The sequence below is a fragment of the Vulpes lagopus genome, chromosome 8 (genome assembly GCF_018345385.1).
Source record: "Vulpes lagopus strain Blue_001 chromosome 8, ASM1834538v1, whole genome shotgun sequence".
NCBI classification, from domain to species: Eukaryota; Metazoa; Chordata; class Mammalia; order Carnivora; family Canidae; genus Vulpes; species Vulpes lagopus.
This window is the reverse complement of record NC_054831.1, coordinates 117694832-117717517: the sequence shown is the minus strand read 5'-3', so window position 1 is coordinate 117717517 and position 22686 is coordinate 117694832. Positions and strand designations below refer to the sequence as shown.

General features: G+C 45.8%; 2 protein-coding genes across 4 annotated transcripts in view; one reads left to right on the top strand and one right to left on the bottom strand.

Moving 5' to 3' along the window:
• The window catches only part of RBBP4 (RB binding protein 4, chromatin remodeling factor), a 21901-nt gene extending 19962 nt beyond the window's left edge, over positions 1-1939 (top strand). The window contains exon 12 of the mRNA XM_041765484.1: positions 956-1939. Within this exon, the coding sequence (XP_041621418.1) occupies positions 956-1021 (66 nt within the window). The 3' untranslated portion in view covers positions 1022-1939. The remainder of the gene's footprint in view (positions 1-955) is intronic.
• Positions 1365-22686, bottom strand: SYNC (syncoilin, intermediate filament protein). Of its 3 annotated transcripts, none has more exons than XM_041765483.1 (5): positions 22574-22686; positions 14063-15206; positions 4755-4879; positions 4502-4578; positions 1365-3104 (listed from the first exon to the last, which is right to left on the bottom strand). In XM_041765483.1, the coding sequence occupies exons 2-5, from the start codon at positions 15029-15031 to the stop codon at positions 3094-3096; spliced, it is 1182 nt and encodes a 393-aa protein (XP_041621417.1). In that variant the 5' UTR covers positions 15032-15206; positions 22574-22686; the 3' UTR covers positions 1365-3093. The 3 variants fall into 3 exon arrangements, with proteins under 3 accessions (XP_041621417.1, XP_041621415.1, XP_041621416.1); XM_041765481.1 differs by lacking the exon at positions 22574-22686 and adding an exon at positions 21038-21204; XM_041765482.1 differs by lacking the exons at positions 4502-4578; positions 22574-22686 and adding an exon at positions 21038-21204.

Below are 22686 nucleotides of genomic sequence, written 5' to 3'. Positions count from 1 at the left end.
GCTTCTCTCTCTGCCTGTGTAACTGCCTCTCTCTCTCTCTCTCTCTCTCTCCCCCTCTCTCTCTGTGTGTGACTATCATAAATAAATAAAAATAAAAATAAAAAAAAGAAACCTTTTCTTAAAAAAAAGAAAGAAAGAAAGAAACATTACACAGAAAAAAAAGAAAAAGGAAAAAAAAAAAACATTACACCGTTTTATTCCTTCCTGTTCCTGCAGTCAGATCACAGGCTCTTTAAAGATAAGATTCTCCCATCCTTTGTAGCACATAGCCTCGTGATTTGTGCACAGTAGATGGTAAGTAAAAACAGTTAACTCGGCCCAAGTAAAAGTATTTTCTCTATATTAAGATTATGCCTTTGGATGCAAGTTTTTCATCAAATAACAGAAATAGAGTTTATTTTATGCTAGAGCAATTTTCTTTTTAAGATATTTATAAATTGAGTTTTGAAACATATGGTTGGGAGGGCTCTTAATGCTTTCCCCCCAGTCTACTTTGTGGATTTGTCTGTTCTGGACATTTATTAGAAATGAAATAATGCAATACATGACTAGCTTTTTGTTATTGGCACGTAACATTTTTATTCATTGGTCATTTGATGGACATTTGTGTTTGTTTTTACTTCTTGACTCTTGTGAATAATATCTAGTAGAAGGACACCTGAAGGTTAAGTATCAAGACAAATAGTAACCATACTTCAGTTTTGTGGGAATGTCCTAATCTAGTTGGCCTGTGGGCCAGCTGCCTGTTTTTACTGGAACACAGCCATCCATACCCATTCATTTTCAGATGGTCCATGGCTGCTTTCATACAGCAACTGCAGAGTTGAATAGTTGATACAGAGATTATGGCTCACAATCTGTCTTCCTGGCCTAGTCTGTTTTTGAAACTTTAACTTCAAGAATGATTCTTCATGTTTACTAAATACCCTTTTCTCTGTTTCTTGTTTTTGGGCAGGCAGAGAACATTTATAATGATGAAGACCCTGAAGGAAGCGTGGATCCAGAAGGACAAGGGTCCTAGATATGTCTGCACTTCTTGTGATTTTAGACTCCCCTTTTTTTTTTCCTCTCAACCCTGAGATTGATTTAACACTGGTTTTGAGACACAGACTTTGTTTGGCTATCCCTCTATGATAGGTACCATCAACAATGTTATTAGCCCAAACAGAGGGTGTTTTCTAAATATTAACTGGGGGACTTGATTCACTAAAGCCACAGACTTATATTTAAATTTTCTTCAGGAATTTTCTAGTAACAAAGGTCTAAAGTAGCCACAGAAAGGGGAATATTGTGTGTGGTTATTTTTCTTCTTAGGCCATATCCCCAAGTTTTTCAGACTCCTTTAAGTAAAGGCTAAAGTGAGGAAGGAATAGAGCCAAGTGAGGTAGGTGTCTGAGCCATGAAGTATAAATACCACAAGATGTCGTTTTTATTCAGGAAATAGGGGAGATTCAAGTCATATAAATTCCTATTCTAAAAACTTCACACCTGACTTTCCAGGATGCACATTTTCCTATGTAGACCAGTCTCCTCTCAGTTTCTTCAGTTAAGTCAAAACTATGTGTTCCTCTTTCCCCATATATTTTTGCTTGTTAGTGTATTTCTTGAGCTGTTTTCATATTTCTTTCCTTTCTGTGAAATGGTTTTTTTAAAAAACTTGGGACCACCAAGTTGTAAAGATGTATGTTTTTACCTGACAGTTATACCACAGGTAGACTGTCCAGTTGAGTTGAGAAGAGTGAATTGATAGCTTGTATTTGTTTTTAAAATTAAATTAATCCTGGATAAGAGTTGCTTTTTTTTTTTTTTAGGAGTTAGTCCTTGACCACTAGTTTGGTACCATCTCTATTTTGGGTGACCTGTTTCACCAGCAGGCCTGTTACTCTCCATGACTAACTGTGTAAGTGCTTATAATGGAATAAATTGCTTTTCTACTTAACCCCATGCCAGTGGGTTTTATTGGGTATATAACATTCATCAAACACCTGTCTGGCTTCCTGAAGAGTTGTTCAGAGGGCAGTTACTGTGTATGGTCTTTGACTATCAAGAGCAGAATTAAATATGATAGATCCAGAGCTATATAGAAAAGATACTCCTTCCCAGGGAAAGTGCCAGACATAAAACACTGAACCAGAGATACATGGATTAGTCTTTGCTAATATAACATCTTTTTGAAATTTCTCTCCCTAGAGAACTACTTGGACTTTCAAGACTGTCAAAGGCAATGTGGCAGAGAGCATTTAAGGCAAATTTTAAATTGGGAAAAGGTGTTTGAACCTTTTCCCATAGAGGTTGAATCTCCCCAGTATGTTTTTCACTGGGGCCTGTATTTAGAGGTTACATATAAAAGGCTCCTGATAAAAGCCTTTATCACCAAGTACCATAACCAAATAAAATGCCTGGTTTTTTGCCAGTTACTCTGACCCAAAATCATTTTCATGAAGCACAGTCTTTGGGAAAATCCTTAAACCTTTAGGTTCAAATCCAGATTGGTTTCTCTTTTCCAAGTCTGTAGTCCTAAAAGAGTTCAGTGAAAATTATCTCAACACAATTAGGAATAAGCCATATGAGCCCACACAGACTTAAACTTTGTAAAAGGATTCATTTTAAAGTCCAATGCTCATGGCACAAAAGAATTCAAATTGTAAATCATATAATGAAAATTGGCTGCCTTTTTGACCCTAACTGTGCACCAAAAAAAAAAGATTTTTGTTTTGGGTCAACACAAGGCAAGATACATTCTTTACAACACTAAAGTGTGTCCATGTATCCATCCTTTAGTCTGGGCATGTGGGGATTGCTGCCAGAGAACAGAAGTCTCATTTTTCCATCCCTATGCACATTGAGATTGATACCAGCAGCCTATGAAATAGACTCCACCTAAATCTGTGACTGATGATGTTCTGCCTCCAGCCAGCCTTTGAATCTTTTTAAACAAGTCAGCCAGTATTTGTAACTTTCCCAGGGTGAATTGCTTGCCAAGTCCCTGGCACTCCCTTCTCTGGAAAAAAGTATGTCCAAAGGGTACTTAGTGATCCTTTGCTAAGAAGTTTTTTGTTCTTGTTTCTGGGTTACAGATTCGGCCATATGTTTCTAAACAGCCCCTGTAAGGTTGAGAAAAGAAAAAAGAATAAGTTCATACTTTGTGCAACTTGAAACAATACAGTATAAAGTTTATCACAATGAACTTTTTTTTTTAACAAGTATTTTTCTTCTCTCTTAATACAGGTTACTAGATTTTTTTTTTTTTTTTTTAGATTTTTTTTTTCATTAGAGACATAGGCAGAGGGAGAAACAGGCTCCCCACAGGGAACCAATGTGGAGATCCCAGGACCCGGGACCTCACCCTGAGCCAAAAGTAGACACCCTGAGCTGAAGGCAGACGCTCAACCACTGTGCCACCCAGGTGTCCCTATCACAGCGAACTTCTGAAGTTTGATTAGTGCTGGCTCAGTTGGGGAGAGATTGTTGGAGTGTGGTTTACATATAATAAGGGATGCATTTCCCCTCACCAAATGCCTATTGGGGTGCCTCCTATCTGCAAAACAATGAATGATAACCTATGTGGTGGTGATGGGAGGGACTAACTAGAGGTTTTCTCTGCCCAGGTTAATCTTATACGGGTATTTTTTTTCCTTTTTTTTTTTTTTTTTTTTTTTTACATGGGTATTAATAATAACTAGGATTCTGTAGTTTGCTTTCTTAATAAGAGGAGTTGTTGCCCTTTCCCTATTGGACTTTTCCTCTGATCTACACAAAGGGGTTTAACATATCATTTTCCTCAATTACAGGGTTCTCTAAGCTCCCCACAAATCAGTCATGCCTGGATAAAACACAGTTAAAGAAAATGCTAGTAAGTTAGGAAAAATATGTTATAATTGTTATTTGTGAGTTTGTATCCAAGACACAAGGTTAATGAAACTAAGAATAAAATTTATGGGCATCTGTCTAGTAATGCAACTTGACCCAGACCTTTTTTTTTTTTTTGACCCAGACCTTTTTTTATCCTTAGTTTCTTTATCCAAGAGAATCTAGGACTTTATAAGAATATAAGAACATTAGTATATAAAGAAATTAATGGATAGATGTAGTTTCATATATTAACCAATAATATAGCCTGCCCCCTCAGGCTATAAACAACACCCACTTGAGCCTTTTTATGACTTACAGATTAATTTAGCCTTTTGGCCTCTTTGTCATAGTCTGAATTAGGTAGCATAACTGCCTTCTCTGCTATTCTAAGGAAACTGTTTATGAATAGCAGATGGGGTAGGATAGGCCAAGGAAAAGGAATGTACAGAGGCCAGGTGTGTCATCCCATTACAGAATTCCTGGTGATAGCTAGAGCTTATTTGGGTCCTGCTAGAAACTGAAACATTCCAAGTGACCCCCAAATGCTTAAATCTGGCAAAATGTGGAGGTGTGTGTTATTCCTAAAGCATTAGTATTAAGTTAGGAGCAGCAACAATGCAAACACCACTCTTGAACCCTCAAGGATCACCTTGAGATTGGGTCTCCATTCCACCTGCCTGAGAAGTGAGAACGTCAGCCTGTCCCAGGCTCTTGGGTAGCATAGCCCTTTTAAAAAAGAACCATTTTCCATCTGTCATGGATGAGCGCACAAGTTGAGAATCATTTCCAAGTCATTTTTTCACTTTTCCCTGTTAAATGGAATTTCCCCTGAGCAACATCTACCCTCCCCACTATCCCCTCAGCCAGTGTCAGTTAAGATCTGAGGAGCAGCAAAAACTGACTTATAAGTGGAGAGCTCTTCAGCAAGGCTGATCCTCAGTTGCTCCATCTCTTTGTTCTTCTGCTGCTGGAGTTGCACGCTGCTCCTTAACTGCCTCTGTCGTTCTTCCATTTCCTCCAGCTGTTCCTGCAGTGAGAGGGCCAAGAACATCTCTAATGAGCAGAACAATAAAAACAAACTGTCCGTTAAAGTTGATGAAGCTCTTTCTTACACATGGTTTAATCTTCACACTGGTATGGAGATTGAGAAAGAGGTTCAAAGAGGTGTTTGAACAAAGCGATCCTGCTTTTGCAAATGGTGACTTCCCTGAAAGAAGTCTTGTCTGTTCCCTCGGATGACTACTGTTTAATAGAATCCTACAAAGGGTGGGTGGATGCTCAGGGACTTGAATTTGTTTTGCAGTTTTAAGTGTGGGGGAGGATTTTGATCTTTTTTAGTTGGTGTGCTGAGAGTTTTTTGGACCTCTGGCTCTGTACAAGTTTGTTTCCGTTAGGATAATCAGTTTTTTTATCATCCTGCAACTTAAACAATTTAAGGTAAAAGAAACTAAATGGGCAGCCCAGGTGGCTCAGCGATTTAGCGCAACCTTCAGTCCAGGGCCTGATCCTGGGGACCCGGGATCGAGTCCCACGTCGGGCTCCCTGCATGGAGCCTGTTTCTCCCTCTGCCTGCATCTCTGCCTCTCTCTCTCTCTGTCTCTCATGAATAAATAAATATTTTTTTAAAAAAAGAAGCTAGGGATCCCTGGGTGGCACAGCAGTTTAGCGCCTGCCTTTGGCCCAGGGCGCGATCCTGGAGACCCAGGATCGAATCCCATGTTGGGCCCCTGGTGCATGGAGCCTGCTTCTCCCTCTGTCTATGTCTCTGCCTCTCTCTCTCTCTCTCTCTCTCTCTATCATAAATAAGTAAAAATTAAAAAAAATAAAATAAAAAGCTAAGTCTTCGGGCTCCTGACTGGCTCAGTGGGTGGCACATGCAATTCTTGATCTCAGGGTTCTGAGTCCGAGCCCCATGGTGGGTGTGGAGCCTGCTTTAAAAAAAAAAAGTTCTTTATAAGCCATTATTAACTGTAATTCTAGGAGAGTTCAACTAGAAGTCCAGTTAACAGGAAAAACAGTAAATAATGAGTTTTGTATTTAAACCTCCTTGAAGTCCAAGATAGCTCTACCTAGTACTTAACTGTAACCTCCTATGCAAATAGGTGCTTTATTAGGATGTTGGCTGTCGTAATTGTTAATTTTCTATATCCTGTACTCATTACACTAAAAGACTGAATGCATTCCAAAGTGCTAAGTTGGAAGATGAAGAAGCTATGCCCTGGAGGCCCTCAGGCGCTTTCAGATAACTGTCCGCTTCCCATTCTCCCAAAACCAGACAGGATACATTCTGTAAACTGTCTCTGCCTAGGATTAATGCCTGAGGAGTGAGGTAAGGAAGATGTCTGCAAATCAGTCTCTGGCATAGTTGCTAGTTGGCGTGGATCCTTAGGAAGCATGAAGGAGAAGGAAGGGAAGATTGAAGTTGGAAGGCCTATTTAAAGGGGTAATGACTTCACCTCAGATTTTGAAGAATAATAAGACAGGAATCCAGTTTGGGTACATGCTGTTATTAGAAGGATCTAAATAATTTGTTCTCTGAGTCATCCTTGATATACCTGTGGCCCATCAGTCTGCAGTGTTTGATACTCTGTCTGAATCTCAACTTTCATCAACCTTGTCAAAAGGCCTTTTTTTTAGTGCCTTAGCCATACTTCGGCACCACACAGAGATGCAGCCTTACCATCTAAGCCTGTCTTCTGAAGGGAAGCGTCTGCATGTGTCTGTGCCCTAATTTCCCAAGCCTTCCTTAGATATCCAGCAAGGGGAAGGGTATTTGTACCATCAGTGATAAATTGACAGGAACAAAGAATGAAGTAAATATTGCTAGAGTGACCTGCATTAAAGACAATCTCCAGTCCTAATAGTGTGTAGCACCACTAGATTAATTTTCTAAAAATTGCTTTATCTTCTCAGTCTTTCAAAGGCTTTCCCACCTCTTGAGTCTGGCATTCAGACCCCCTCTAGTTTGACCCCTACCTCTCACTACAACCTCCGTTACTCTTTCATGTGAACACTTTCCTCTAGACTGCACTGTGTGGTATGGAAGCCACTACTAGGGGACACCTGGGTGGCTCAGTGGTTGAGCACTTGCCTTTGGCTCAGGTCCTGATCCCGGAGTCCTGGGATCGAGTTCTGCATGAGGCTCACTGCAGGGAGCCTGTTTCTCCCTCTGCCTGTCTGCCTTTCTGTGCCTCTCATGAATAAAATCTTTTAAAAAAAGATTTTGTTGTTGGGTTGTTTTAAGCCTTAGTAACACTCTTTAAATACTTTTTATGTTTCTATTGTACTTTTTCAGTTTGGATTTTCTTTTTCCATTTAGGCCAAAATGGATAAGTTATTTTTGTTGTTGTTGTTAAGTTATATTGGAAACATTCCAGTTCACCTAGGTTTTAAAAAGATTTGCATCTTGTCATAAAAAGAAGTCTCTTATGATATTTTAAAGTCTGACATTTCCTTCATTTGGGATTTGTCACTTGTTATTTCTGTTTTTTAAAGATTTTATTTATTCATGAGAGACACAGAAGCAGAGACATAGGCAGAGGGAGAAGCAGGCTCCATGCAGAAAGCCCAATGTGGGACTCAATCCCGAGACTCTGGGATCACGTCCTGGGCCAAAGGCAGACAGACGCTCAACCACTGAGCCATCCAGGCATCCCTAAATAAATGAAATCTTTAAAAAAAAAAAAAAAAAAAAAAGCCACTACTGGCAACACATGGCTATCAAGCACTGGAAATATGGCTGTTCTGGATTGACATGTACTTTTAAGTATAAATACACAGCAGATTTCTAAGACTTGGCACCAAAAAATAAAATACCTCAAATTTTGATATTGACTCCATATTGAAATCATATTTGTAAATATGAAGTGAAATATTTCACCTGGTTTTTTTAATGTGGCTACTAGAAAATTTTAAATGCCATCTGTGGTTTGCATGATGCTTCTATTGGACAGTACTGCTCTAGCTTGACATTCACAGATCTCTGTGCCTTTACTCCTTCCATGTCTGTCACTGAGATGGCATCTGCTATATTACATTACTATTTATCTTTTTTATTCATGTCTTACTCCCAGGTTGTAGGTTCCTGCCCAGCACCCTATGCATAATGCCTTGATGTGAAATATGTAGATAGTAAACATTCCACAGTTTAGCATAAACAACCTACCAATTTCAGTTATAAACTTTGACAACATTCTTGGTCAATTCCTTATACCACCTTCTGCAGTAGTCACCAGATCCTACCTCTTTTACTTCACATATCTTACACTCTCTCCCTCATGAGGTTTAAGTTGTCTTCCTGGACTCTTTCAATTCATTCAACTCCTGCCCACTGCTACTTTTAAGAGTATGTACCTATGTGCCAGGCACCATTGCAAGTGCTTTACAAATGTTACCTAACTCACCTTCCATCAGCCCTATGATGTGTATTATTACGAATCCCATTTTACATGCAAGGGAGTGGAGTCACTGGTCAAGTAATTTGTCCAAAGCTTCCCAGTTAAAAGTGTTAGAGCCAGGGGCACCTAGCTGGCTCAATCTGAAGGGCTGCTCAAGCAGCTTTTGATCTCGAGGTTGTGAGTTCAAGTCCCATGTTGGGTGTAGAGATTACTTTAAAAAAAAAAGAAGAGTCAGGATTTGCCACTGGCTTAGAGCTCATACCCTAAAACTGCTTTGTTGCTGTCATATCTATCAGCTCTTTAGGGGCAAAGCTGATAGTGGCTCTTCAAGGTTTTCCATGAAATCCCAAGAGGAGACCATATTGAAGTGCCTTTGCCACAATTAGAAAGTAGCTACTCAGTTTGACCTGTTTTATGTATTGGTATTCCATATAAAATTCTGTTTGGGGAAAAGGGTATGTGGCTCTGGAGAAATCTGGTGGTTGATTGGTTGGTTGGTTGGTTTTTGAAAACCACTGACTTTTTTTTTTTTTATTTAAACCACTGACTTATGGGATCCCTGGGTGGCGCAGTGGTTTGGCGCCTGCCTTTGGCCCAGGGCGCGATCCTGGAGACCCGGGATCGAATCCCACGTTGGGCTCCCGGTGCATGGAGCCTGCTTCTCCCTCTGCCTGTGTCTCTGCCTCTCTCTCTCCCTCTGTGACTATCATAAATAAATAAAAATTAGGGGATCCCTGGGTGGCTCAGTGGTTTAGCGCCTGCCTTTGGCCCAGGGCGTGATCCTGGAGACCCGGGATCGAATCCCGCGTCGGGCTCCCGGTGCATGGAGCCTGCTTCTCCCTCTGCCTGTGTCTCTGCTTCTCTCTCTGTGTCTCTCATGAATAAATAAATAAAATCTTAAAAAAAAAAAAAAAGAAAAGGGAGGCTCAGTCCCATTTAAAAAATAATTAATTAATTAATTAATTAATTAAAATTAAAAAAAAATAAATAAATAAACCACTGACTTAATACATAAAACCCTTTAAAGTCTGGTCCCAATCTACCTTTCCAGCCACATAGTCTACTGCTCACACTCCTTACGATTCAGCCACATGGAACTCCCTTCCCTTAATGTCTTTTTGTTTTCCTGCTTTGGGGTAAGTTGTCCCCTCTGTCTGGAATGCCTTTCTCTTGTCTACCCAATGAATTTAATCTTTAAGATTGAGTTCAAACACCTTGTGGAAATTGAATGTGAACTTGAGGTAGACTGCACAGGGTCAGAATCCTCCTTCCATCACCTCCTAGCCATATAACCTTGAACAAATGACTTCTCTGTATCATCTCTTTTCTATTTTTCACACAGTACCTATCTTAATGATAGGGATTAAATGAATCAATACATGTAAAGAACCAAAAATACATGTTAGCTATTGTTAATCATGAAATTTCCCCTGTGTTTCCCCAGGCAGGGCTAATTATACCTACTGCACTTGTACTGTGCCTTATTCCTACAAGTATTACAGTGCTTATCACATTGAAGAATATTAATTCTTGGGACGCTGGGGTTGAGCATTTGCCTTTGGCTCAGGGCATGATCCTGGAGTCCCAGGGTCGAGTCCCACATCAGGCTCCCTGCGTGGAGCTTGTTTCTCCCTCTGCCTGTGTCTCTGCCTCTCTCTCTCATGAGTAAATAAAATCTTTTTTTTTTTTTTAAAGAATATTAATTCACTGATGCTAAGGCTTTCACATTTTAACATCTCAGGTCACAGTGCATCTTAAAATCAAGTGCCTTATATATTATGAAATATATTCATTTTATCTGGTATCCTTCCTGGACTATAAGGTATTTGAAAGCAGGAACTACTTCCCCCTGCTATTTCTCATCTCTTCTGCCAGCACCTAACTCACTGCCTGGCACATGGTAAGTAGGCACTAAGTATCTGTTGAATGAACCGATAGACAAAGTATACAACTGCAAGAGTGAAGTGTACCCTTGAAAAGTAGATGCCAAAAAAAAAAAAGAAAGAAAAGTAGATGCCATAGTGACCTTTAGCAAGCAGATTGGGAAGCCATTTCAGAAAAAAGAATTTGCTCACTTAGACCTTGATTCTCACTTTATGATATATATAGCAATAGGAGACATTCATCGAGTGTTTATAATAGAATGATCTTTGGAAAGCTGCACCGATCATCAGATCTGAAACAAATCCAGTGATGAAAATACACAGGGGCGGGGTGGAATTCTACAACCCAGTTTTGTGTCAGAATACTCCCCCAGAGGGGGCACCTGGGTGGCTCAGTTGATTGGGTTGGGTGTCTGACTCTTGATAGTGGCTCAGGTCATGATCTCAAGATTGTGGGATTGAGCCCCGTATAGGGCTTGGCGCTCACCACAGTCTGCTTCTGAGAGTCAACCTCTCCCACTGCTCCTCTTGCTTGCGTGCACTCTCTCTCAAATGAATTAGCTAAACCTTTAAAAAGAGAGGCAGCCTGGGTGGCTCAGCGGTTTAAGCACCTGCCTTCCCCCCAGGGTGTGATCCTGGAGTCCCAGGATGGAGTCCCCTGTTGGGCTCCCTGCAGGAAGCCTACTCCTCCCTCTGCCTGTGTCTCTGCCTCTCTCTCTCTCTCTCTCTCTGTGTGTGTGTGTGTGTGTGTGTGTGTCTATCATGAATAAACAACATCTCTCAAAAAATAAATAATAAATCTTGAAAAAATTAAAAAGCTCCCCCAGAGGATTCTCTGTTGATGGCACCACTGTCCCAGTTAGCCTTGCCTGAGATCTCTGCACCCTCTGTGATTTCTCACCTCTGCCCCCTTCATTCAGTGGCCACAATTATCCTGCATTTGTTTTCACATCCCTCTCCTTCCTCCTATTCCCACTACCATTTATTCCTCTTACCTATTGTAGCTTTCTGATTAGTCCTCTAGCTTCTAGGTCTCCAGCCCATTCTATACAATGCCACCAGTTACTTTTTCTAAAAGAGAGGCAATCATGTTATTCCCTTGAATCAAATACCTCTGATACAGCTGACTACTGAAAGAAATCCACATTCCCTAGTCTCCTGGATTTCAGAGTCCAATATAATCTGCCCCAACCTACCTTTACAGTTCAAATCACCTTTCAGTTTTTCACCTCTCACATGCAGCAAGGTCACTATATATTTTGCATATGCTGTGTTAAATACATTACCTTCACCTATTTCTTTTTACTTTTTTTTAAGATTTTTTTTTAATTTATTAGAGCACAAACGGGGGAGCTGTAGAGGAAGAGGGAGAAGCAGGCTCCCTGCTGAGCAGGGAGCCAGGTGCAGTGGGTCCATCCCAAGAGCCTGAGATCATGACCTGAGCCGAATGAAGGCAGATGCAACTGACTGGGCCAGCCAGGCACCCCTCTTTTTACCTTTTTCTTTTTCTTAAGATTTTATTTATTCATGAGAGAGACACAGAGAGACAAAGACACAGGCAGAGGGAGAAGCAGGCTTCCATGCAGGGAGCCCGACACAGTACTCAATCCCGGGTCTCCAGGATCACGTCCTGGGCTGAAGGCAGCACCAAACCGCCAAGCGACCCAGGCTGCCCTCTTTTTACTCTTTTTTTTTTTTAATTTAATTTATTTATTTATGAGAGAGAGAAAGAGAGAGAGGCAGAAACACAGGCAGAGGAAGAAGCAGGCTCCATGCAGGGAGCCCAATATGGGACTTGATCCCGGTATGCCGGGATCATGCCCTGGGCCGAAGGCAGGTGCTAAACCAGTGAGCCATCCAGGTGTCCCTCTTTTTACTCTTTTAATGTGGCTACAAAGAAGTTTAAAATTCTGCGTGTGGCATGCATATTTCTTTTGGACAGCACTGGTCAAGATTTTACCTAAACTTCAATACCCAGCTCAAATAACACCTGTTCTTCCATGAAATGTTCTCTAATTTAACTGATAACTAAAATAATTTCTATCCTATAGCATTCTTACCTGCACCTCTCTTAAATTATGTGGTACTTTCTCCCCTGGGTTATAATTATTAATGTAATGTCTGAGTACAAGATATTGAGGATAGTATTCATTTGGGGGCGGAGGGGAGCTCTTTCACTAGATTGTGAACCAATAAAAAAACAGTGGGGGAGAGGATTGAGGATAGTACCCACATACATTCATTATTAAGCCCAAAAAACCCCATTGCTTTCATAATACAAGCTCCAGAAAGTTTGATAATCTTGAGTGAAGTGAATGCAGCCATTTTCAACAGAAGTGTGTTCCTTGAAGGATGTATCAAAATCTCTGGAGGGAAAAAAAAAAAAAATCTCTGGAGGGGCGTAAGCTTTTTAAGTTTGTCCAAAGGACTATGTGTTTCAAAAGATGAAAATACTCCTCTAAAAGGCTCTCACAGTGGTCAGCATTGCTTACATCAGCATTTAACTGATATGTCCTCCGAGCTGGAGTGGCAGAAATAAGTAAACCATACTCCCTTCTGAAAGCTCACAGTCTGTGGGAGAGAGAGAAAAAATATTGTTTTAACTTAGTATTTATATCCCACTTTGTTTATAAAGAGATTAGAACTGGCTCACACTTAATCAGAAATAATTCAAATATAAGTGAAATGGTGATAATGCACAAAAAAGGAAAAAGGGGTGCCTGGGTGGCTTAGTTGGTTAAGTGCCTCTGGCTCAGGTCATGATACCTGGGGTCCTGGGATCGAGCCCTACGTAGGGTTCCCTGCTCAGTGTGGAGCCTGTTTCTCCCTCTCCCCCCTGCTCATGTGTTCTCTCTCTCTCAAACAAATAAAATATTTTTTTCTGGGGCAGCCCGGGTGGCTCAGTGGTTTAGTGCCGCCTTCGGCCCCAGGTATGATACTGGAGACCCAAGATCGAGTCCCACGTCAGGCTCCCTTCATGGAGCCTGCTTCTCCCTCTGCCTGTGTCTGTGCCTCTCTCTCTTTCTCTCTCTCTCTCTCATGAATAAAATCTTTAAATATTTTTTTTCTTAAAAAAAGGAAAATAGGGATCCCTGGGTGGCGCAGAGGTTTAGCGCCTGCCTTTGGCCCAGGGCGCGATCCTGGAGACCCGAGATCGAGTCCCACGTCGGGCTCCCGGTGCATGGAGCCTGCTTCTCCCTCTGTGTCTCTGCCTCTCTTTCTCTCTCTGTGACTATCATAAATAAATAAAAATAAAAAAAATAAAAAAAATAAAAAAAAAAGGAAAATGAATAGAGCTTTATAGATTTCATCCCAGTTTTGTTTTGTTTTTTTCAAGTCTCTACACCCAGTGTGGGGCTCAAACTCACAATCTCTAGATCAAAATCAAGAGTTGTGTACTCTACTGAACAGAGCCAGCCAGGTGTCCCTCATCCCAGTTTTAAAACTGGGAAGCTTCAGGCAGAGATCAGACAGGTGGGATTTGAGGATGAATATGCAGGGAGGGAGAGAAGGACCATCCCACCTAGCCTCAGGCCCTCTGGCTCTCTGTACCCAAGCAGGAATCATGTAGAATTGGAAAATTGTACCATGGAAAGTGCACTGAGATATTCAGGGTTGGTAAGACCAGAGTGCAAAACTCCACAGCTCACTGAGCCTGTCTCCTCATCTGTGAAAGTGATAATACTTGATTTGGAGGATCAACGAGAGGATGCAGTGACCATGGTGTTGGAGGGCTGCGTACACTAGGAGTGCAGACGTTTTTCAGCCCCTGGCACAGGCCTGACTGAGTGCAATGAAGAGTGGAGTGAGTGGACGCCCCAAGTAATAAGCTGTTCCTGCTACACAGGAGAGGCCCCCGCAGAAGGCCGGGTCACCTTTTCCTTCCCCAGGCTAAAGGGCTGCACTTCTGTCCATGCCCTTTGGGCCTACCCTGTACTGCTGCACCTCCTCATCTCGCTTTTGCCTCACGAGTGTGATCTGGTCCTCCAGGTTCCTGTTCTGCAGGTGGAGCTGCCGGGCCTCTGCCTGCAGGGGTCTCAGAGCCTCCTTCATCTCTTGGATTTCAGCCTGGGTTTTCTGCAGCGCTTTGGCCGCAGCTTCTTTCCTCTCTAGGAGGCGCAGCAGCTGAGGCTCATACTCTTCCTCCAGGCCCTGGCGGCTCTCGGCCATGAGGTTCTCAAACTGGGCAGAGAGCCGTCTGCTCTCCTGGAGAAAGTGCCCATCCCTCTGGCTCGGAGGTGCTTCTAGCTGTTGCCGTAGCTGCTCCTTCTGCTTCTCATAGGCATCCCGGAGCTGGGCCAGTTCCTCCGAGAGCTGAGCTGCCCGCGTCGTCAGCACCTCCCGCAGCTCGGCAAACTGGGCCACGTCCTGCCGGCGGCACTCCAGCTGGTACTGGTAGGCCACACACTCCTTCGTCACCTTGAACAGCTTCTGCTTGACCAGCCGGATCTCCTCCCTTAGCGCATCCCTCTCCAGCTCCCCCTGGGCATGCAGTTTGTAGGCAGCTAGGATGTCCTGATGGACTTGCTGTACCTCCTGGAGGGCCGGTTCCCGGAGCAATACGAGCTCGTGGATGAGCTGATCCCTCTCCTCTTCCAGGTGGGCCACAGCTTGGACGCATTGCTGGAAACGCTCCTCTAGCAACTCTAGGTCCTCTATGCTCAGGCTCTCTGTGCTGGGACTAGGCCCGGCACTGAGGCCTTCCTCAGGGCTAGCTTTCTCCTCACTCGTGACCATCTCTCCCTCATCACTGGTCTGCTCTGGGCTTGTGATCTTTTCTGGCTTCGTGGGCTCTTGCACATACAGGATCTCCTCTGGGTTCACAGGTTCATCAGTGCCCAGGGCTTCACCTGGCTGCCTGGTCTCCTCAATGTACAGCGTCTCCTCAGGCTTCTCCATCTCTTCCACATAGAGTATCTCATCGAGGTCACCTGTGTCCCCCAGGTAGAGAATGTCATCTAAGTTCAAAGTCCCCTTCAAAGACAGAGTAGCATCTAGATCCAAAGTCCCCACTTCATGCAGGGATTCAGAGCTCTCCTCTTCAACAGGAGAACTGGCTTCTGCTCTTAGTTCCCTGCAAGAGAAAGGTCTCAAAATGAGAGGACAGCCACGGTCCCAGGATGGTTCCTGAGCCATTAGGAGCCATTAGGGTCACACCTGGATCTCACATTTCACACGGCACTTGTCTGCTCCCTCCACTCCATCCCTCTACCCCTGTACATCCTTTGCTCAGTTCCCCTGACAGCATCCACATGACATCTTTGTCTAGTCTCTGCTTACACACCTTTGAGGCCAGGAAACTCACACCTGAGCCACCGCTATTTGTTCCACTGTCGTAAGAAAATTCTAGTGTTGACATAAAATCTGCTCTGCAATTTTTTTAAAGATTTATTTATTTCAGAGAGGGAGGGAGGATGGGGGAAGGAGCAGAGGGAGGAGAAGAGAGAAACTCAAGCAGACCTCCAGCCAAGCCGAGCCTAGAGCCCAACTCGAGCCTAGAGCCCAACTCGGAGCTTGATCTCACGACCCTGAGATCACGACCTGAGCTGAAACCAAGAGTCAGACGCTTGACTGTGCCACCCAGGTGCCCCTTGTCTGCAATTTTTACCTAGACTTGATTCCTCTTCCTAGAATCAAACAAATGTAACTACTTGCTCATGTAAGTTCTTTAGACATCCGAAGAAAACGAACATCTTTCAATTATTCCATGCATGCCAGTGTCCAGTCTCATTTGGGTCACCTCTTTCTGACTAGGCTCCAGATTGCCACTGTTCCTTGGGGATGGGTACTGGAAGCGGTACCCAGGTGTGTTCTGAGCAATGAATCTTTGGACACTATATTCTTATTGATGAAGGTCAATATTGCCAACTCAGGGCAGCTCTATCATATTGTCTGCAAATGCTGAGATGACTAAAAGCCTTAAGACTTTGTCGCACCAAATGATTTTAAACCACATCTCTTGTTCTATAAAACTTTATTCATCTTGTTGCGGTGCCTGGGTGGCTCAGTTGGTGAGGCATTTGAATCTTGATTTCCGCTCAGGTTATGATCTCAGAGTTGTGGGACTGTGCCCCACATCGGGCTCTGTGCTGGGTGTGGAGTTGGCTTGAGATTCTCTCTCTCTCTCCCTCTGCCCCTTCCTGTCCCCCGCTCTCTCCTTCTTGAAAACAAAACATAAAACAAAACTTCATTCATCTTGTTAGAATTGGCCCATCCTCTGGCCTGTCCAAGTCTCAGTCTCTCTCTCTCTCTCTCTCTCTCTCTCTCTTTTTTTTTTAAGATTTTACTTATTTATTCATGAGAGACACCCAGAGAGAGGCAGAGACACAGGCAGAGGGAGAAGCAGGCTCCATGCAGGGAGCCCGATGGGGTCTCCAAGGACCCCGGGATCATGACCTGAGTCGAAGGCAGACACTCAACCGCTGAGCCACCCAGGTGTCCCCTGTCAAAGGCTCTTAAATTCAGAATCTGTGATTCTGATAAACTCCTTAACCTAGAGGCCAGTGGCCTGCTGGTTTAACCAGTTCCTGTTCAGGAATATTCTCCCGTTTCTTTGACCTTTAGATGGCTTTGGTCCTTCCTGTTTCAAATGCATCTTACCTACCTTTGATCTCTGAGCAATTCTTTGAAAATACAAAATACCATGGAAATAATAACAATAAATTACACTTATAAAGGTCTTATATGTGCCAGGCTCTACTCTGAATGATTAATGTTGATCAACTCATTTAATCCTCATAACAATTTTATGAGGTAGTTATATTTATTATCCCCATTTTACAGATCAAGAAACTGAGGTTAAAAGAGATTAATTTGCTCAAGGGAACTCAGGTACTCCACAGGCACCAGTTATAAAACAGTCTAGGGATCCCTAGACAGTCTAGGGTGGCGCAGCGGTTTAGCGCCTGCCTTTGGCCCAGGGCGCGATCCTGGAGACCCGGGATCGAATCCCACATCAGGCTCCCGGTGCATGGAGCCTGCTTCTCCCTCTGCCTATGTCTCTGCCTCTCTCTCTCTCTCTGTGACTATAATAAATAAATAAATAAATAAAAACAACAGTCTAAATTTGGGTGGAGTTTTCAAGAAACTTACTTTGGATATAAAGTATAAATGAAAAGCCCCATGTATCGAAGAATTTATCTGTCTTGAATTTACTTGTGTCCAGGTTTTAAGCTCTATATCTTAGCTCTAAGTCCTCGCTACAGATTATTTTTGTTCTAAATTTTATTTATTTATTTTGAAAGAGAGAGACACAGGGAGCATGCATGAGCAGCAGGAGGAGCAGAGGCAGAGGGAGAGAGAGAATCTCAAGCTGACTCCATGCTGAGTACGGAACCTGACATGGGGTTGGATCCCACAACCCTGAGATCATGAGTTGAGCCAAAATCAAGAGTCAGACGCTTAACTGACTGAGCCACCAGGTGCCCTCGGATTATTTTTATTCTAAATCACTGTGTATTCTGACCTCCTCTTTAGCACCCCAGGAATCCCTGGCTTTCCATTCTGTGTCTCATGGCCCTCTGGAAACTACAAGTGTGGCTTCACCAGGCCCTGGACATCACTGGCCTCATGCAACCCCCTGAAACCTAAAACTTGAATATAGCCTCAACAGTCACCCGGTTCATTCCCATCACTCTACCAGTGAGGATGTTGTTTAGATCTCTTCACCTGGTGTCACCTGGCTTTTCAAACTCAACTGCCCCCAAATTATCCTCCCTGGGCTTGCTACACCTGTATTCTGCAGCTCAGAGAAGTACATCCCCATACATCAGGTTGATGAGGCAAATAATCTTTTTTTATTTTTTTTAAGATTTTTTTTATTGGGGCGCCTGGGTGGCTCAGTCAGTTAAGCATCTGCCTTTGGCTCAGGTCATGATTCCAGGGTCCTGGGATCCAGCCCCACATCAGGCTCCCAGCTCAGCAGGAAGTCTGCTTCTCCTTCTCCTCCCTGTTTGTGCTCTGTCACTATCTCTGTCTCTCTCTCTCTCTCAAATAAATATTTTTTTAAATAAAAATTATTTATTTAATTAAGAGGGAGAGGGAGACAGCAGGAGCAGGGGGAAGAGAAGAGGGAGAGGGAGAAACAGATTCCCCACTGAGGAGGGAGCCCAATGCAGGACAGATCCAGGGACCCCGAGATCATGACTTGAGCCAAAGGCAGATGCTCAACCCACTGAGCCATCCAGGCACCTGAGGCAAATGACCTTTAAGCAGCTCTTTCTCTCCCCCACATAGCCAAGTTGCTGAGAACTGACCTATCTCAGAAAGTTTCCAGTTTCCGCCCCCTCTTCATCCTCTTGCCAGGGCCCTCCCTCCAAATCATTGCCGCACACCTGCACAAGTGTGCAGCCTTCGAACGGGTTTTCTTCCTTCTCATGCCAGTCTATTCTCTAAGCACCACGGCTTGCTATAATGTAGCTGTGTTGCACCACTTCACTCACAGACAGCCAACTGCTTAGCATAGATTCAAAGCCCTTAAAGATGTGGTCCCAACATACCTTTTCAGCCTCATCTCACACCCTGCCACCCACCCAGTGCTTGACAATCCAGAACATGCGTTAACACTTTTACACCTCCTACTCCTAGCCCACTATGTCTAAAGGTTCCAGCTGAGAAAATACAGCTCATTGTACCACATCTGATTAGAGAACAATCCTACACTACCTGGAAAGGTTAGAGCTCCTAGTGTCAGGGAGGATGCACCTGCTTCGCCAACCAGACCCATCCTGATCCTCAGTAGAGCCCCTGCTTTCTCAGCAGACAACCCTCACATGCTCCCTGGAATGACATAACTGTGTTCAAGGCAGTATTCCAAGTCTTTTACACAAATAGTCATTTATATGATGCTCATCTTTTACCCCCATTTTGTAGGTGAGGAAACCAAAGCACTGACTAAAGAACTCACTCAAAGTTCCATGACTTGTAAGTAAGTGGTGGAGCCCAGAGAAGATGGCATCCAGCTCCAAAGCTGGACGGAGCTCCCTTCTCCCACTCTGTTCTCAGAACAGGCATGAGTTCTGAAACAGGTACAACAGCTATAGCAGGTCTAACTGAGCTTAGCATTCAAAATATACTTATCTATGGGGCGCCTGGGTGGCTCAGTGGTTGAGTGTCTGCTTTTGGCTCAGGTGGTGATCCCAGGGTTCTAGGATTGAGTCCCGCATCAGGCTTCCTACAGGGGAGGCTGCTTCTCCCTCTGCCTATGTCTACCTCTCTCTGTGTGTCTCTCATGAATAAATAAGTAAGTAAGTAAATAAATAAATAAATCTTTATATATATATTTATCTATGGGGTGCTGAGTGGCTCAATTAGGCAGCTGCCTTCGGTTCAGGTCATGATCCCAGGATCCTTGGATGGAACCCTGCATCAGGCTCCCTGCTCATTGAAGAGTCTGTTTTTCCCTCTCTCTCTGCCCCTCAACCTACCTGTGTGCGTGCTCTCTTTCTCTCAAATAAATATATAAAATCTTTAAAAAGCAAGACCAAAATATACTTATTTGCCTACGCCCAAATTTCTACTCATCCTTCAAGCCCTGTTCAAACTTCATCTCTCCTGAGAAGTATTTCGCAGACAAACCCATTATTGCATTCTCAAGGCACTCTGTGTGCAGCTCATCTTTGCACTTAGTGCTTTGTATTATAGCAGTGTGTCAGTGTCCCCTGAGAGTCAGTTTCCTAAGGACAAGTATAGTTCTCATTCTCTGTGGATCCTAGGGTGGGGCTGTGTAGGAGGAAGGCAGGCAGAAGCCAACTGGGATCCAAAGAGGAAACTTGCCCAAGGTCGAGTGGCCAAGCTGGAAGTAGAACCCTGTCCTCCTGATTCCCAGGCAGCGCTGTTACTCCACACACTGATGTTGCCTCTGTCATTTCCTACAATGCCAGGCCTCTCCTGGATGCTGCCCTCATACCACTGCCTCTCTGTAAGGAGCTGGGGAAATGTAGAGTATGGGAGGCCTAGGGGCCAGGGGGGCCAGCTCAGCTGGGGCCCCTGATCTCAGGCTTCCTTGGACTCTGAGCAGCCTGCCTCTGCCACTCTGTCCCTGGCCCTAGAGGACTCCAGCAGCTCCCAACTCTGCATCCGGGCAGTGGCTAGGAGTGTCTGTGACCCGGTGCAGGCATGAGTTGGTGTGTATCTGACTGTGTCTGTACCTGTAAGTGTATATGGCAGTACAGGTGACTGTATGTGTAAAACTAAGCTCAGCTTAGGGCTGTGTGTGACACTGAAGGAGGATGGGGTGTGTGTATTTGCATCTCCACCTCTTCAGGGCCATAGTCTGACCTGGGGCAGAAATCCTCCCTACTGGCCCCAAATCCCCGAGCCACCCTATTCCGCTAACCGGTGGTAAGCCCACAGTGTGGATGGCTGGGGGAGGGCCTCCACTCCAGAACATGGCTCCTGCCACCAAGGCCCCCTACTGGTCTGGGTCGGGGGACCCTCCCCACCCCACCCTTCATCCCAGGCCCCAAACAGGAGAAAGCAAGCTGCTAGAACAGACTCCTAACTCCCGGCTGGCAGCGGCCCAACCTTGCACCAAGTCTCTTTCGCACGGTGAATTCAGCAACTGGAGGCCTCCACCTCCAGCTGCATTTGGGGTGAGGCATAAAAGAAGCCAGGAGCGTCCTTGGCCACTCTGGTCCAATGGCATTTGATGGTTGATGACACCGGTCTGAAAGGGTTAATTCCCACCCAGCCCCGGGATTGGGGGTGGGGGCGCCCTATAAAAAGTCACAGCGGACGGGAGTCACAGCGGGGATCCCGGGCCTCCCCCATCTCCCGTGGCTCCTCCCGGCGCCAGTGGCACACCCCGGCCGGCCCACCACCCCCCGCCGGGAGAGCGGTGCTGGCGGGGGCTCGACCGGCGTCCCCACCCCACAGGACGGCGACGCGGGCCCTGCACGGTCCTACCTCGCGGCCTGGGCGGCGCCGTCCCCGCCGTGCCGGGGCTCCGGGCTGGCCATGGCTGCGCGACCCCGGGCTGCGCGGCCGCGTTATTAATAGCCGGGCCCGCGGGCCGCTCGCTCCGCGCCCGCGCCCGCCGCACTGGCAGCTGCCGCCGACACCGGATCCCGCCCGCCCGGGGCCAGGCGCGCCCACTTGGCCCCAGCTCCCGCCCGCGGGAGGAGGGAGCGGGGGGCGGGGGCGGGGGCGGCGGGGGGTGGCCGATCGGCGTCTCCCAAACCGGCCCGCCCCGAGATCTTCCCGAACCTTCTCTCTGTCCACCCTTCCTTTCAGGGGGTCCTAGGTGCGGGGGGCGGGGGAGGAGGGTGGCTCTGCAGCCCCAGAAGAGCACGTCCCCTCCCCGGTGGGCGGGGGGATGGGGCCGGGCTTTGGGGTGGGGGAGTGAGGGGTCCCAGCCCCCGGACGCGCGCAGCTCGCCTGCCATCCCCACCCGCGCCGCGGAGGGGCGGGGAGGCCCGAGCGCGGGTCCCGCAGCTGTCCTGAGGGGCTGGGGGGAGGGATGCCGGCCACACCCCGTACGTTTGGGGACAGTCGGGAGCCTGTTGCTGGGGTTACGAAGGGCGGTTGGGAGGGGTTGAAGCCTCTAAGGTCGAGTCCGGATTTAACACCAGTGTCCACCCCCACGCTGCGAGGTTTCCTGGGGTGCCTCTGCTCGCTCCACCTGTCACCCCGACCAGCCCTCCTTTGTCCACTCCCAGGCCTGCCCTCCCCCCAAGGCCTTAGCCCATTAGAGTCAGGGTCAAATTTCAACACTGGAGTCTTTCTCCCGATGCCAGAAGCTGGCGGCCCCAACCCAGACCCGGCCTGGGGCATTCTCCCCTCTGATGCCTTTTGTCCTTAACTTAACCCCTCGGTCTGGGAAGGTCTTTGACTCAATCGGCCAAGAATGCTCTGCGCTGTGTAGAGCGAGGGGCCCACTGTGTGTTGAATCCTTGAGGCCTTGATAGGGGGCGGGGTGGGGTAACGGTGTGGCTGTGTTGAGTGTGCGTGGGTTGTGTGTGGCGAGCAGCGTGCTGCTGCAGGCTGTGAACACCATGAGGTTGGGTGTGTGGAGGGGGAGAATGTGGGATTGTGTGCCGGGGCTCGAGTCTGTGAGGCCTGTAGGTCCATGTCGGTGTGTGGGCCTGTGGTTGTGTGCTTGTATAATCTGAGGGGGCGGGGGGGGGGGGGTAGAGAGTGGTTATTACAGGTGATGATGGGTGGTGGTGCACTGTGTGTTGTGTGGCGTGTAGAATTGTGTGCCTCTGAGACGGAAGTGGGTGCTCACAAGCCAAAGGGTGAGCGTCCCCTGGGCCTGGGGCCTGCAGCCGGGCTCATTAATCCGTGTGTTTGAGTGTGCCGCCTGCAGCTGTATATTTATATCTCTCTGTCTAATGCAAGGGGTTGGGAGATTAACACCCAGGGTAGCCACATACACCCTTGTAAGGCATGCACGAGAAAAAGCTGGGTTTTAAGGAGGCGGCTGGTCATTTTCTGACTTACCCCTAAAATATTCCAGGGGAGGATGTTGGCAGGATCTCAGCTGCTGGTCACTTGACAGCTGCTGCCAGTCGGAGGGTGGCTGAGGGAGCAAGGGCAAGGCCAGCCCAAAGCCC

What these genes read in the sequence shown, in the direction of transcription:
- SYNC (XM_041765481.1), bottom strand. Translation starts at nt 21,090, where the DNA reads ATGGCCAGCCCGGAGCCCCGGCACGGCGGGGACGGCGCCGCCCAGGCC. An exon ending in GGCGCCGCCCAGGCCGCGAG is followed by an intron (nt 15,207 to 21,037) that starts GTAGGACCGTGC and finishes TTTCTCTTGCAG; the next exon opens with GGAACTAAGAGCAGAAGCCA. An exon ending in AGGAGGTGCAGCAGTACAGG is followed by an intron (nt 4,880 to 14,062) that starts GTAGGCCCAAAG and finishes CTCTCACTGCAG; the next exon opens with GAACAGCTGGAGGAAATGGA.